General features: G+C 36.0%; 1 protein-coding gene across 2 annotated transcripts in view; it reads right to left on the reverse strand.

Annotated features, from left to right (window-relative positions):
- CIR1 (corepressor interacting with RBPJ, CIR1) overlaps nucleotides 1-13522 on the reverse strand; it is a 37886-nt gene that overhangs the window by 1730 nt on the left and 22634 nt on the right. For both annotated transcript variants that reach the window (XM_040228193.1, XM_040228191.1), the window contains exons 8-9: nucleotides 1984-2090; nucleotides 510-595 (exon numbers count right to left, since the gene is read on the reverse strand). In XM_040228193.1, coding sequence (XP_040084127.1) covers nucleotides 510-595; nucleotides 1984-2090 — 193 coding nt within the window. The remainder of the gene's footprint in view (nucleotides 1-509; nucleotides 596-1983; nucleotides 2091-13522) is intronic.

Raw genomic sequence — 13522 nt, forward strand, 5'->3', positions numbered from 1 at the left:
TGTCCAGCCATCCTCAAAACTCCACATATTGAAACAACATGAGCTCCCTCTATTGGACTCACCAGACATTTCTTAGATTCTTTAATCTCGAGGTAGTCTGTTTAACATGATTCATACTTACTTTAAATTTTAGCATTTTCAGCATTCTTCATAAAATCGTACAAAATTAAAGAGAGTAATACATGGCCCACAATATCTTCTAAGAACAAACTGTATATAAAGATATACAAATCTACTATGAAAAGTAAAACCTACAAATAAATCTATTTCCAAACTAAATTTTCTGAAAAGTGCGGTGCCTTGGTGGTATAAGCTGAGTATATAATCTTACATCCATTTTCATATTCCTGAAAGACAAAACTATATTACTGAGGCTGAAGAATAATCAATACATCAATGTGATACATGGTTTAAGTACCTTAAACCTAGGATCAGAGATGAATATGACCCTAAAATGAAACATAAGAAAAAATGTAGTTGAATTAATTAAACAGACACTTTTTAATCACCTGAGGAGTTTCTGTTTTTGTTTGGTTGTTAGTGACTTTAAAAATTCAACTTCTGGATCTTCTTCACCCTCGCTTGCAACATATTCCTAAGTCAACAAAAACATCATTAAATTGCTAGATTAGGAAACAAGTTAGTTATCAGGAAACATTTACAAGTAAGTTTTATATTAGGGACATACTGTTGATGAGTATGACATTTTGGATTGGAAAGTGGAATTCAGAAACTTTTGTAGTCTACCTGCCAAGGAGGATCATAATGCCCTAAGAGATTAAGATGACAGCTTTATCAAGAGAGGACGCTAGAGAAACACAGACAAAATGGTTAAAGCATGGCTTCTACTCTCTCTCGTTTTTTTTTTTTTTAACCTTTCTCCACTTTTATTTTTTTAAAAACTTATTTATTTTTAATTGGAGGATAATGGCTTTACAATTCTCTCTTAAGTTTGAATTTAAACACTTGTGAGTTTAAATATTTTCTTTTTAATTTAATGAAACATAAAACCCAGGAAGATCACGAACTCTACAGGAAGGTCAAAACACCCACACTTTTTGCCTTTATAATTTCAACAGTACATTATTAAACATATTAAACAGTACATATACATAATAAATGGGCTTCTCTGGTGGCTCAGAGCTCTCTGGTATTCTAGGTAAAGAATCTGCCTGTAATGCGGAAGACACGGGTTTGATCCCTGGGTGGGGAAGATCTCCTGGAGAGGGGAACAGCAACCCACTCCAGTATTTTTGCCTGAAGAATCCCACTGACAGAGGAGACTGGCGGGCTACAGTTCATGGACTTGCAAAGATTAGGACACGACTGCGACTAACACTTCACTTCACTTTATACACAGTAGATAGGTTACACGTACAATCCCTAGCAATGTCTGAGATGGAATGTGACTCTCTCAGAGCAGCACAAGTTTATGCCAGTGGGAGTCTGGGATTTAGTCTCAGCTCTGTCTCTAAACAGCCACATGATCTTAGGGAAATCACTTAACTTCTGTGGGCTCCAGTTTCCTCATTACATGAAATAAATGATTTATATTAGAACATCTACAACCCTTTAAACTCAACCATTTCTGGATCTATGCACAGTTTAATCAAGTAACTGTTTAAAATATTTTCCATTATTTTTTGCTTTTATACACTTCTTCTCATTGGTTCTGTTTAATATCACTTCAGGGTAAGTTAGCAGGAAGGAAAAAGTAACAATCTTATCACCAGATCAGTTAGGTATTTTATCCACAAAAACCCAGAGAAGCAGTTTCATTTATTAAAATATAGGTTTAAAAACAATTTCTCATTTAGGCTAAAATAATAAAGAAGCAAAATCAAGATGTATTTTAGGCATTTTCTTTGCTCTATCTCGCCTTCCTATGGATATATGCATATTGGAAAACATTAAGTAGCAATTCACAAGCAATCACATTTAGATTTATAGACATTTTCAGCTTACTGATAAAAAGATCATTACCTGTGATGGATCATTTGCGGTCAAGTTTCTCCCCAGTACATTTCGTTTCAGTGCAAACCCACTGTTTCTCATCTCCGCTATTAGCTCCGAGGGGTGCATCGATGGCCCTGTTCACAAAAATCACAGTTTGAATGTATCATTTATATCTCTCTACCTTTTTCGGACTCCACAGTAGGAATGCAGTTGAAGCTTTGTTAAATAAAATCACAGCTAAATCAACTCAATAATCTTCTGCTGAGCAAATAATCAGATATGATTTTCTAAAACAGCAGTCTGGAGATTCAGAATAGAAAATAATTGCATTTTTCTTTACGTGCTGGGGGACTCTCTTCTTATGTAACTTTGTCATATTGAAAAAGATACACTTAAATGTTATCTTCTTGGTAGTTTTTAGTATAAAATCAAAGCAAAATGATAAAAAGACTGCAATTAAATTTTTAATAGTTATTCTCTCAGTAAGAATTTAAAAAGAGATACTTTTAAAGGTACATGAGCAATTTAATATTCTAGTTTCCAATTCAAAATTTCTAACCCTTATTTATCAAATACCAATACTGAATACATTGCAGTTTTAGGCTGGTTATCTGTGTGTATGTGTTATATTTTCTACAAGCTGTTGTTTGCACTTTAGCAAAATCCCCAAACTTTTAGAAAAGTGAGCTTGTTTTGGTAACATAATATGCTCTAAAGACAAATAATATGGGCTAAACACAGATATAATTAAAAATAACAAAATTTTAAACATCTGTACTCTTCCCTCAAACATTATTATATTTATGTAAGATAAGAGAGACTCTTTCCTCCTTCTTTTGCATATTCCAGTTTCACTTTGTTTTCCCTGCCGGCAGCAAATAATGACATTTCATGGAAGGTTTTAAGTTTCTGGCCTAAATCATTACATTGGCTCCAATGAACTACACTGGGCAATGTATCTGGAATACAGGGAAGAACAGGACAGTTCCTATCAACAAGGAATTCATATGGGAAGTTGGGAGGATAGAGAAACAGTCAGAAACTGATATTCTAGTTTGCTGATTGAATATGTCATCTAATTTCTTTACTCTTTTAACTGCTCTATTGGTCTTTTAACTATTGATACTTATTTGCACGCTCACTTACATGTTACCATAAAAAAACAAAAGGAAATAGGCAATACAATTTAAATCTGTTCTCTTGTCAGTAGCATCTTTGGTAAAAAGTTTGGTCAGACCTGTTCAGGTGTAGGTCAGTAACTCTTATTGGACTCTGGGCTTTACCATTCTATTCATATTAGCAAAAACAACAGAAAGTTGCCTATAGGTATTAAGGAGATAATTAGAAAAACTGCCTATTATTGGAGTATGGGAAGTATTAATAATGTGATGCTTTAATTTATTGGGGGAAAAAGCCTTATTTATTGAAAACAAAACATCATAAAGCAGTGCCTTTGACTGATATATTTCATTTTAAAACAACATGATTTTTTGTTTTTTCTTTTATACAATTAGTTCCTGTGGATTACTTTAATGACTTTGAGGAAAATTATTCAATTTGGTTGATAATATCAATAATAAGATGGTAAGTAAAAAACTGAATTTTAAATATTAGTATGGATTGCCTCTAAATGGCACTGAAGTGCTAATACAATAGCTTTAAATTAATTATAGAGTGTTCACTTTGGTGCCTTCTCAAATTTCACATGTAGAAACATAATTTTATAAAGTAGAAAATGTCTTTCCTGAAGTGTCAAAACTACATTTCTTTGTCAACAACTTTTTAGATGTTAAATGAATTCAGAAAGCAAACATGTTAAGAATCAGGATAAAAAGCACTCCAGTGAAGGGCTAAAGAGTTTTGGCCATTATGATGAGAGGGTGCTGATTTCATCAGTTTTCATCAAAAGATGGGTAATTTTAATAAAATGTATTAGAAAACATGCTTAAAATTTTTTCATTACAGTACTTCCAACCTCTTCAAGAAAATGATCTCTTTTTCCCCAGGCTGACAGAGATTATACAGACTATGAAACAAAAATTACTTTCCATCACTTATATTTCTCCAAAATCTTAACTGAGATTTTATAGTACATATGCTCAGCGCATACTTCCACACTGTAAGACTCTAAATACAGTGATTAGTGAAGAATCTAACAGTATGCAATAAATAAAATAATTATTTTTTTGTCAGTAGCTATAACCATTTAGGATTATTTTATATATATATATATATATATATATATTTTTTTTTTTTTACAAAAAATGCTCTTGATAGTAACATTTTTCAAAATCCAGACTTATTCCCTTCATTTGGTACTTAAACTTTCTCCTTCTATCATCACAAGTTCTAGGTTTAAAAGATGTGACATATCAAGTTTAAGATATATTTAGCAAGATATCTTTATACTTTCATGTTATCATGAGAGTGGCTAGGTAGAGTTAAACTGACAGACATGACTCCAGCTGAGAGCTCAAACTTTAATTGATATAATAGATTATACAGATACGTTAAAAGACAGATTTTACAAATATGTTCAAATGCAAAATTATTACTTTTTTGGGATACCTTAATAATTTAAATTACACATGCAGCTGGGCTATAGGAATGTTTGGTTTGCTCTTAAATTTGCCATGGCAGAATGATTCTAGAGAACTCAGAAAAAAGGGCTTCTGCTGCTGCTGCGAAGTCGCTTCAGTTGTGTCTGACTCTGTGTGACCCCATAGACAGCAGCCCACCAGACTCCTCTGTCCCTGGGATTCTCCAGGCAAGAATTCTGGAGTGGGTTGCCATTTCCTTCTCCAATGCATGCGTGCATGCTAAGTCACTTCAGTCGTGCCCGACTATGTGTGACCCCATAGATGGCAGCCCACCAGGCTCCCCTGTCCACAGGATTCTTTAGGCAAGAATATTGGAGCGGGTTGTCATTTCCTTCTCCAAGAAAAAAGGGCATTTGTTTTAAAATGTAGATTTGTGAGGGATCCTTTCTAGATCACTTCAGCCAGGCTGGGTTAAGCCTCCATAGCCTGAAAACCAGTGTTCCAAATTAGAAAAGCAGGTCCATGGAAGGAACTGTTTTCAGCATTCATTAATTTTGCAAACCTGCTTTGCTATGATATGTGGATAAATATCAAAATATTGATTGTGACTACAGTATGCAGTTCTATGTCCTGATTAGACCCAGACTTTATTCTACTAGAAAAATACCTTGAAGTCAATGTCACAGAAAAAAATTCTGAAGGCAAATTATATTGTATTAAAATCATGTTTGTGAAGGGTTTAATTTGTTCATTAAGAGCATTCATTTTTATAGAACTAAGCAAAAGCAACAGAAGGTAAAAAATCTTCTGTAGTAAAATAGGTATCTTATCAGAGAATAATATAGGAATCAAAGGGGCTGGCTGTGAGAAAGGCCCTATCGCTGACTTCACAATTAGAGGACGGTAGTCCCAGGTGAATGCCACACACTGGACAGGAGGAAGACTAATGCTAAAGGCAGAGATACTTCCTGTGTTTCACTGTTAACCTAGGTCCATCTGCTTTTCCTAAGACAGAGGCATCTTCCTTTCCAAATTCATCATTCCTTTCAAACGAAGCATTTCTTCTACTATTTTACGACATCCAGTGGGAGAAGAGAGGACACTGAGTTCTAGGTTAAGAATAGCTGTATTAGAAATACTTTTGCCCTCCTTCCCTGAAATACACTAATTTAATTTATAGGATGCTACTGTTTACCGGGGCCCTGAACACCACCAACTGTTTGCCGGGACTAAAACGCTATTCCTAGAGTGAATATAATTTTGTTTGCAATGACAAGGGTAATCAATATTTTTCCTTCTTGTTCTGTGTATTTTAATTTTATATAATGAAAAAAAACCTCAAACCTAGAGAGAATAATGTAAAGAGCTCTATATACTCATCACACAGCCTCAACAATTATCAATATTTTACCATTCTTGTTTTATTTACTGCCTCCAAGTATTTTTGTTTCTCTTTTGATAGAGTATTTTTCTCCCTCTCCTCGTCTCTTTTTGAGGTATAAATGACCCATCTTAAATCTCTTTTAATCTAAAAAAAGTAGCCATTTTTCCTCCTTATGCTTTGCTATTCATTTGTTCAAGAAACTGGGTCATTTTTCCTGCAGAATTTCCCCCATTCTGGGCAGTGATGTCATTTAATATGTTCCTTTGACCCTTGTATTTCCTGTAAATTAGCAGTTAGATCTAAATGCTTATTATTCAACTATCTGGCTATTTTATAACACATAATTTAGAGGAATAATGGAAGGTTTTCTAAAGTTTGGATTCAGGAAGACGACACCTGAAAACAAACACATTTTTGCTAATGAACTAGACTAAGGAAGAAAGGCTGAGACTTCCACTTGGTATGGTCTTGGTTTCACCATGTGGTTTATTTACTAACAGTGACATAAACCTTAAAAATATATATGGTTGAAAATAAACCCCCAAACACATCACAAATAAACTATGATTCTTATTTCCATTTATTTCTTCTTTCTTTCTTGAAGTTAAACTGACTATATATTGTGAAAAATCCACACTCCCTGTCACTAAATGTAAAAAGGACACTTAGAAACACTAGTTATGTGCGTGATCAAGAGGGAGAATTATCAAAATTATCTTATACTTGTATTTGATTCCTAATATTACCTAACCTTTTTGCTTTAAAGAAAGCTTATAGAAAGTTATCTTTAAAAAACACTGAAAAGGGGGGCACAGTAGGAGCGTGCAGCACACGTCCCAGGGAAAAAGTGAACAAAGCTATTAATAAAGTGCGTGGGTGATTTTTATTTATACAGATGAGAATGTTTTATGTATGATTTTCTAAAGGTTATGCAAGAACCAACTGTACTGAATTGTAATAAAACTGCTCTATACTGGGAATTTTCCTGACATATTGCCAGTTCATCTTAGTGGAGGTTGGAAACAACAGGGTTTCTTACTGCCCTTATCCAAGTTCATACTGAAGAAAGCTAATCTGATCTCTATTAAGACATACAATACAAAGGAAAAATTAAACATTTCATTTTTGTCTGTGTGTCTGGAAAATACACAAAAGCAAGGAAAGGTGAAACTGCTCCTATTGTATGCTAGTGAAAAACACTGTATTAAAAACAACCTTGCCTTATAGAATCAATAATGTTAGAGATATTTGAGTTTCATTTGATTATATCTTTACATTTTCAACTTAATTTACATGCAGATATTTCAGTGATGATACATCTATCACTAAACATTACAATAAAGTGATAAAGATAATAAAGTGAATTCACAGTCCTAGAGAACAAAGAAAAATCATTGTGTTGTGATGAATATGAAGTATTAGAAGTCAGCACTAAGTTCTAAAGAAGTTATGAGAGTATGAACACTCTTGAAAAGAAATGCACCCATGAACTTCAAAAACATTATGTTGAGTCAAAGAAGCCAGACACAGAAGAACACATATCGGATGATTCCATCTATATGAATATCATGAACAGGTAAAATGTGGAAGAGGCCGACTGGAAAGGGGACTGAAGGGTATTTACTAGGTGATGACAATGCTCTATGCTCTATATCTTGTTGGAGAAATTCATTACATGGATGCATACATTTGTCAAATTCAAACTACATTTAAGACCAGTGAATTTTACTTAAAAATAAATCAAGTCAGTCAACAGTGGAGCTTTCTTGGTGGCTCAGCAGTAAAGAAACTGCCTGCCAATGCAGGAGGCACCAGTTTTATCCCTGTGTGGGGAAAATCCCCCGGAGAAGAAAACAGCAAGCCACTCCAGTATTTTTGCCTGGAAATCCCATGGACAGAGGAGCCTGGTGGGCTACAGTCCAAGGTGTTGCAAAGAGTTGGACACAACTTAGTGACTAACAACCACGAACAACAATATTCAACAGTAATTACTGAATGACTAAGTTACTATAGACTTTCACTACATTTCTAAACTAGATCTCTCTAAAACTATGGAGAGACCCCTGCAAAAGGAATTGTAATTTTACACAGAAAGTGATTTTACAAATCAATATTAAGTATTACTGAGGGCTTATTATTTTATCTCACTAGGTACTCAGAAATAAAGAATAGAGAACTTGGTTTTTGCTTTCAATCTTTTTGGGAAAGTTAGTTCATATAAAAGAATAGGAAATATATAAATTGTAAATTTGTGCTATACATTCAGAGAATAAGATGATAAATAAGATAATGTTTAGTATGGTTAACAAAGCCTAACTAATCAGTCACTAACTAAACTATTACTTACTAAGCATGTACATTGTGCAAAGCATTGGGAATACAAAGATAAATGAGATACAGTACCTATTTCAGAAAAGCAATACTTTCTAGGAAAGAATTAGAAAGTGAGTTTGACTTTCAAACTCTTAATATAAGATTTAGGTAAAGGTAAAACATAGGCATTTTAAATAAATGGAACGTGATGAAGATTCATGTTTGGGCAGAATTATTTCTAGGTAGGCAGACTACCTAGACCAGGTAGACTACATATCATTCATTCTCCTTTTCCCAGGTAATCACGAATTTCCTTTACTTGACGTCGGCAGACCTTGAGTAGATGGAATGATATTAACGGGAAGAGTCATGTAAAAGAGTTATGACTGCGCTCTGAGAATCATTAACACCCCTTTGAGATGGGAGGTGTAGCTTCCACTAGCCTCACACACGCCTTTTAACACAGAGCCGAGCCATTTACTGACAGAACAGGACTGCAATTAATTTGTTAATATCAATGGAATTTTAAGGCACAGCTGCTCTAACAACAAATTTAATCACTGAATTATACCAGTGCTTATAGACAGTTCAAAATTACTCATTGGTCAAGAGCATCAATCTGACCTTTTAAATACTAGGAACTGACAAGTTTTACTGGTTACCCTTTGGTAACCATACAGTTTTGTTTCCTATGTCTGTGAGTCTATTTCTGTTTTGTAAATAAGTTCATACTATTTTTTTAGATTTCATATACAAATGATATCATATTTGTCTCCCTGTCTGTTTACTTCCCTTAGTATAATCTCTATGTCCATCCATATGCTGCAAAGAGCATTATTTTATTCTTTTTTATGGCTGAATAATGACCAACAAGGGCTTAATTTTCAAAATATACAAAGAGTTCACACAACTCAATAACAAAAAACCCCACACAACTACATATTAAAGAAGAGAAGAAATGGTGTCTAACCTTCCTTCCTTATTTTGAGGTCAATCCTTTATTTATTAGTTTCAGTATCTGCCTACTTGAGGAGCTTAGCTTCAAAGAGATTCTGGTAATACTTTTCCTGCAGTAGAATTATGTTGAAGGATTTAAGAAAAAGTTCTGCCATCAGATGTAATGCTGTCTCAGTGGCTATGGTGGGAGGACTCAACTTCTTCAAAGCATTACACAGAACTCAGTAACAGATACAGTGGGATAGGCCAGATGATGGTCAACTGAGTTTATCATCCTTCTAAAGAAAAGCACTCCAGCAAAGCTCCTAGGTGTCTTTCTAGTACAAGCTTATGATCAGACAATTATTTTGTTAAATTTCCCAAACATGTTCTCAAGCAACAAAACTGCCTCCCACACGAAAGACTGATGGAAAGATGGAGGAGCAGCTGTGGGAGCTCTGCTGCAGAAAATGCTATCAGTGCCACAGCTTAGTGTAACTTTCAAGAAAAACCCAATCAAATCTTAGGGGAAATAAGGCAAGGAAAAGAGTACTGACATGCAAACAAATGTTTGCAACAAGTATAATACCTCAATTTAAGCTACTTGTTAGTTTTCATCACACGAAAAGCCTTTGGCATAAACAAGAATGGATAGAGACACTTGAAACGTTAAGCATCAAACATCATTTTGGCTGTTAGAGGTACGGCTGGAACTCTTATTTAGGCATTAATACAGAGAAAGAAATTTTGTGTATGTCAAGAATATCCAGTGACACCATTTTGAACTTAAAATTTAGTTTTATTAGAAATGTGAAACTTACCATGGTATCATATAGTCAGTTCCAAATACTCTTAAATTATAGCTAAGTTTTAAAAAATGGCAAAGTAACTTGAAATATATGGCAACTCAGACTTAAAAGCAATACAGAGACTCAGTTTATCTGGATCAGAAACCAACATCCAGCAACTGGGAGATATACCTAGACGATAACCAACTACTGCCGGAGACTGGGCAAGGACTAGCTTAAGAGATGAAAATTCCTGGGGCCCAACCTTAAAGGGGCCCTGACACTTTTGTGAGTTTTACTTCCAGAAACCCCATCAAGTTCTCACTGTCAACAGCAAAGGACAATCCCCTTGTACTTCCCTTCCAATAGTGGGAAGGGAGAAGTAACTATAGTGAAATATGCCCAGAGCATTTTGTTGCCTTGAACAAGTGCTTAACCTCAAAGGAAGCTATGGCTCAGTGGTAAAGAATCCACCTACCAATGCAGGAGACGTGGGTTAGAGTCTTGGGTTGGGAAGATTGCCTGGAGAAGGAAATGGCAACCCACTCCAGTATTCTTGCCTGGAAAACCCATGGACAGAGGAGCCTAGTGGGCTACCATCCACGGAGTCGCAAAGAGTCGAACACAACTTACTGACCAAGCAACAAACCACAATAACCTATGTGAGGGAAGAAAGAAGCTGTACGAAGTGAAGGGAAAAAAGCTGAGAAACACTTGTGAAGGTTACAGCCCAGAGGCAGAGGCTCACTAAAAGAGTGCAACTTAGTCCCAGAATTATATTGAATGTTTCCCCTTCCTTCCCTCGTATCTTACCACTGCATCAGTAGGGTTCCTGTAAAATAACAGATTATAACTGAAGCCAGGCTCAGCGTCTATTAACAGAATCTGTAGGAAAACCCAAAGATAACAGAGGAGACAAAAGGACACTGGAGGAAACTTAGCCTTTAAAATTTACAGCTACAACAAAAAGTAAATAGAAACTAACTCCTAGCCAGATAAACACAAAACCTCATTCTAAAGGCCTATTTACCTTGGGTCTGTCTACCTGATACAGTATGTCTGGCTTTCAACCAAAAATTGTAAGTTTGCTAGGAGGCAAAAACCATAGCTTGAGAGACAAAGCAAGCTATAGAATCAAACTTAGCTTTAATGAAGATTCTGGAATTATCAGATTGGGAATCTAAAATAACAAGATTCATATGGTAGGGCTCTAACAGAAAAAGTGGACAGCATGCAAAACAGATGGGTAATGTGAGCAAAGAGATGGAAGCTCTGAGGAATAACCTAATGGAAAGGATAAGGAAAAAAAACACTAACAGAAATAAAGAATGCCTTTGATGAGCTCATCAGCAGACTAGGCATAACTGAGGAAAGAATCAATGAACTTTTAAGATAGGTCAGTTCAGTTCAGTCGCTCAGCTGTGTCCGACTCTTTGCGACCCCATGAATCGCAGCACGCCAGGCCTCTCTGTCCATCACCAACTCCCGGAGTTCACTCAGCCTCATGTCCATCGAGTCAGTGATGCCATTCAGCCATCTCATCCTCTGTCGTCCCCTTCTTCTCCTGCCCCCAATCCCTCCCAGCATCAAAATCTTTTCCAATGAGTCAACTCTTTGCATGAGGTGGCCAAAGTACTGGAGTTTCAGCTTTAACATCATTCCTTCCAAAGAAGTCCCAGGGTTGATCTCCTTCAGAAAGGACTGGTTGGATCTCCTTGCAGTCCAAGGGACTATCAACAGTCTTGTCCAACACCACAGTTCAAAAGCATCAATTCTTCAGCGCTCACAGTCCAACTCTCACATCCATACATGACTACTGGAAAAACCATAGCCTTGACTAGACGGACTTTAGTTGGCAAAGTAATGTCTTTGCTTTTGAATATACTATCTAGGTTGCTCATAATTTTTCTTCCAAGGAGTAAGCGTCTTTTAATTTCATGGCTGCAATCACAATCTGCAGTGATTTTGGAGCCCAAAAAAATAAAGTCTGACACTGTTTCCACTGTTTCCCCATCTATTTCCCATGAAGTGATGGGACCGGATGCCATGATCTTAGTTTTCTGAATGTTGAGCTTTAAGCCAACTTTTTCACTCTCCTCTTTTACTTTCATCAAGAGGCTTTTTAGTTCCTCTTCACTTTCTGCCATAAGGGTGGTGTCATCTGCATATCTGAGGTTATTGATATTTCTCCCGGCAATCTTGATTCCAGCTTGTGCTTCTTCCAGTCCAATGTTTCTCATGATGTACTCTGCATATAAGTTAAATAAGCAGGGTGACAATATACAGCCTTGACATACTCCTTTTCCTATTTGGAACCAGTCTGTTGTTCCATGTCCAGTTCTAACTGTTGCCTCCTGGCCTGCATACAGATTTCTCAAGAGGCAAGTCAGGTGGTCTGGTATTCCCATCTCTTTCAGAATTTTCCACAGTTTATTGTGACAGAAGCACAAATCCAGAAAGTTCAGAGAACACCAAGCAGTATAAATACAAAATCCATCCCAGGTATATGATATTGCAGAAAATCAAAGATGCAGAGAAAGACGAAAGATGTCAGAGGGGGAAAAAACTTAATCAAGAGAGGGACAAGGATAAGAATCCTATGAGACTTCTCTTAAGAAACCATGCAAGTAAGGAGAGTAGACTGAAATATTTAAAGGTTGAAAGGAAAAACCCACCAGCATAGAAATTATCCAGTATCCAGTAAATTATCCTTCAAAAGAAGAAATACAAGTAAGATAAATATTTTATTCTTCTTATTCTTAACTGATCTAACAGGTAACACCTTATTCAAAATGATAACTGCAATAATAAATTGGATACATTATATTAATAACTATGGATAAATGAATTCTATGCAGCAATGTTGTAAGAGATAGGAAGAAGGAATTGCACCCAATTGGTTTACTCTGTTATAAGACACTGGTACTACGTGTGAAGTGGTAGAGAGTTATTTGTAAGTGGACTTAGGTTAGTTCTAAATGTATACTGGAAATTCTAGGACAGCAACTAAAATTTTAAGAAAATTAAGCATAAATGATATGCTATGAGAGGACAGAAAATGGAATCACATAAAATACTCAATTAAAACCAGAGAAAGCAAAGAGTGGAAGACAAAAACAAAGAACAAGGGCAACACATTGAAAACAATTATAAATATGGTAGATCTTAATCCAATTGTATCCACAATAGATTTAAAAAACATCCAACTGTATGCTGCCTACAAGAAACCCAGTTTAGGGTGTCTTAAAAAATGGTGTGTAGTCCTCTCCCAGGCTACTGTGCTGTGTTTCCCTAGTCGGCTCTTAACCCTCCATCAGGTTGCATTGCCCTTAAATCACTAAGCCCCACCCACCTCTTTCCACTCCCTCTTTCTTGGTCAATAATCTCACCTCCTACACCATGAGGAAGCTGTGAGAAAGAACTCCTCCACCCTTCCTTGCCTTCCTTCATCTGCAGACCTATCCACACCTCCTGCTGGTTCCCCCTCCAGGCACTTGGCCCCTTCCACTGAGGGAGTCATGGCTCTTGACTCCATCATCCGTCAGTCCTTCTGTGAGACCACTTGACCAAATTCAGTTCATATATGGAATGTTTTACAGAATTTA

This window comes from Oryx dammah, unplaced genomic scaffold (genome assembly GCF_014754425.2).
Source record: "Oryx dammah isolate SB20612 unplaced genomic scaffold, SCBI_Odam_1.1 HiC_scaffold_27, whole genome shotgun sequence".
In the NCBI taxonomy this organism is placed as follows: Eukaryota; Metazoa; Chordata; class Mammalia; order Artiodactyla; family Bovidae; genus Oryx; species Oryx dammah.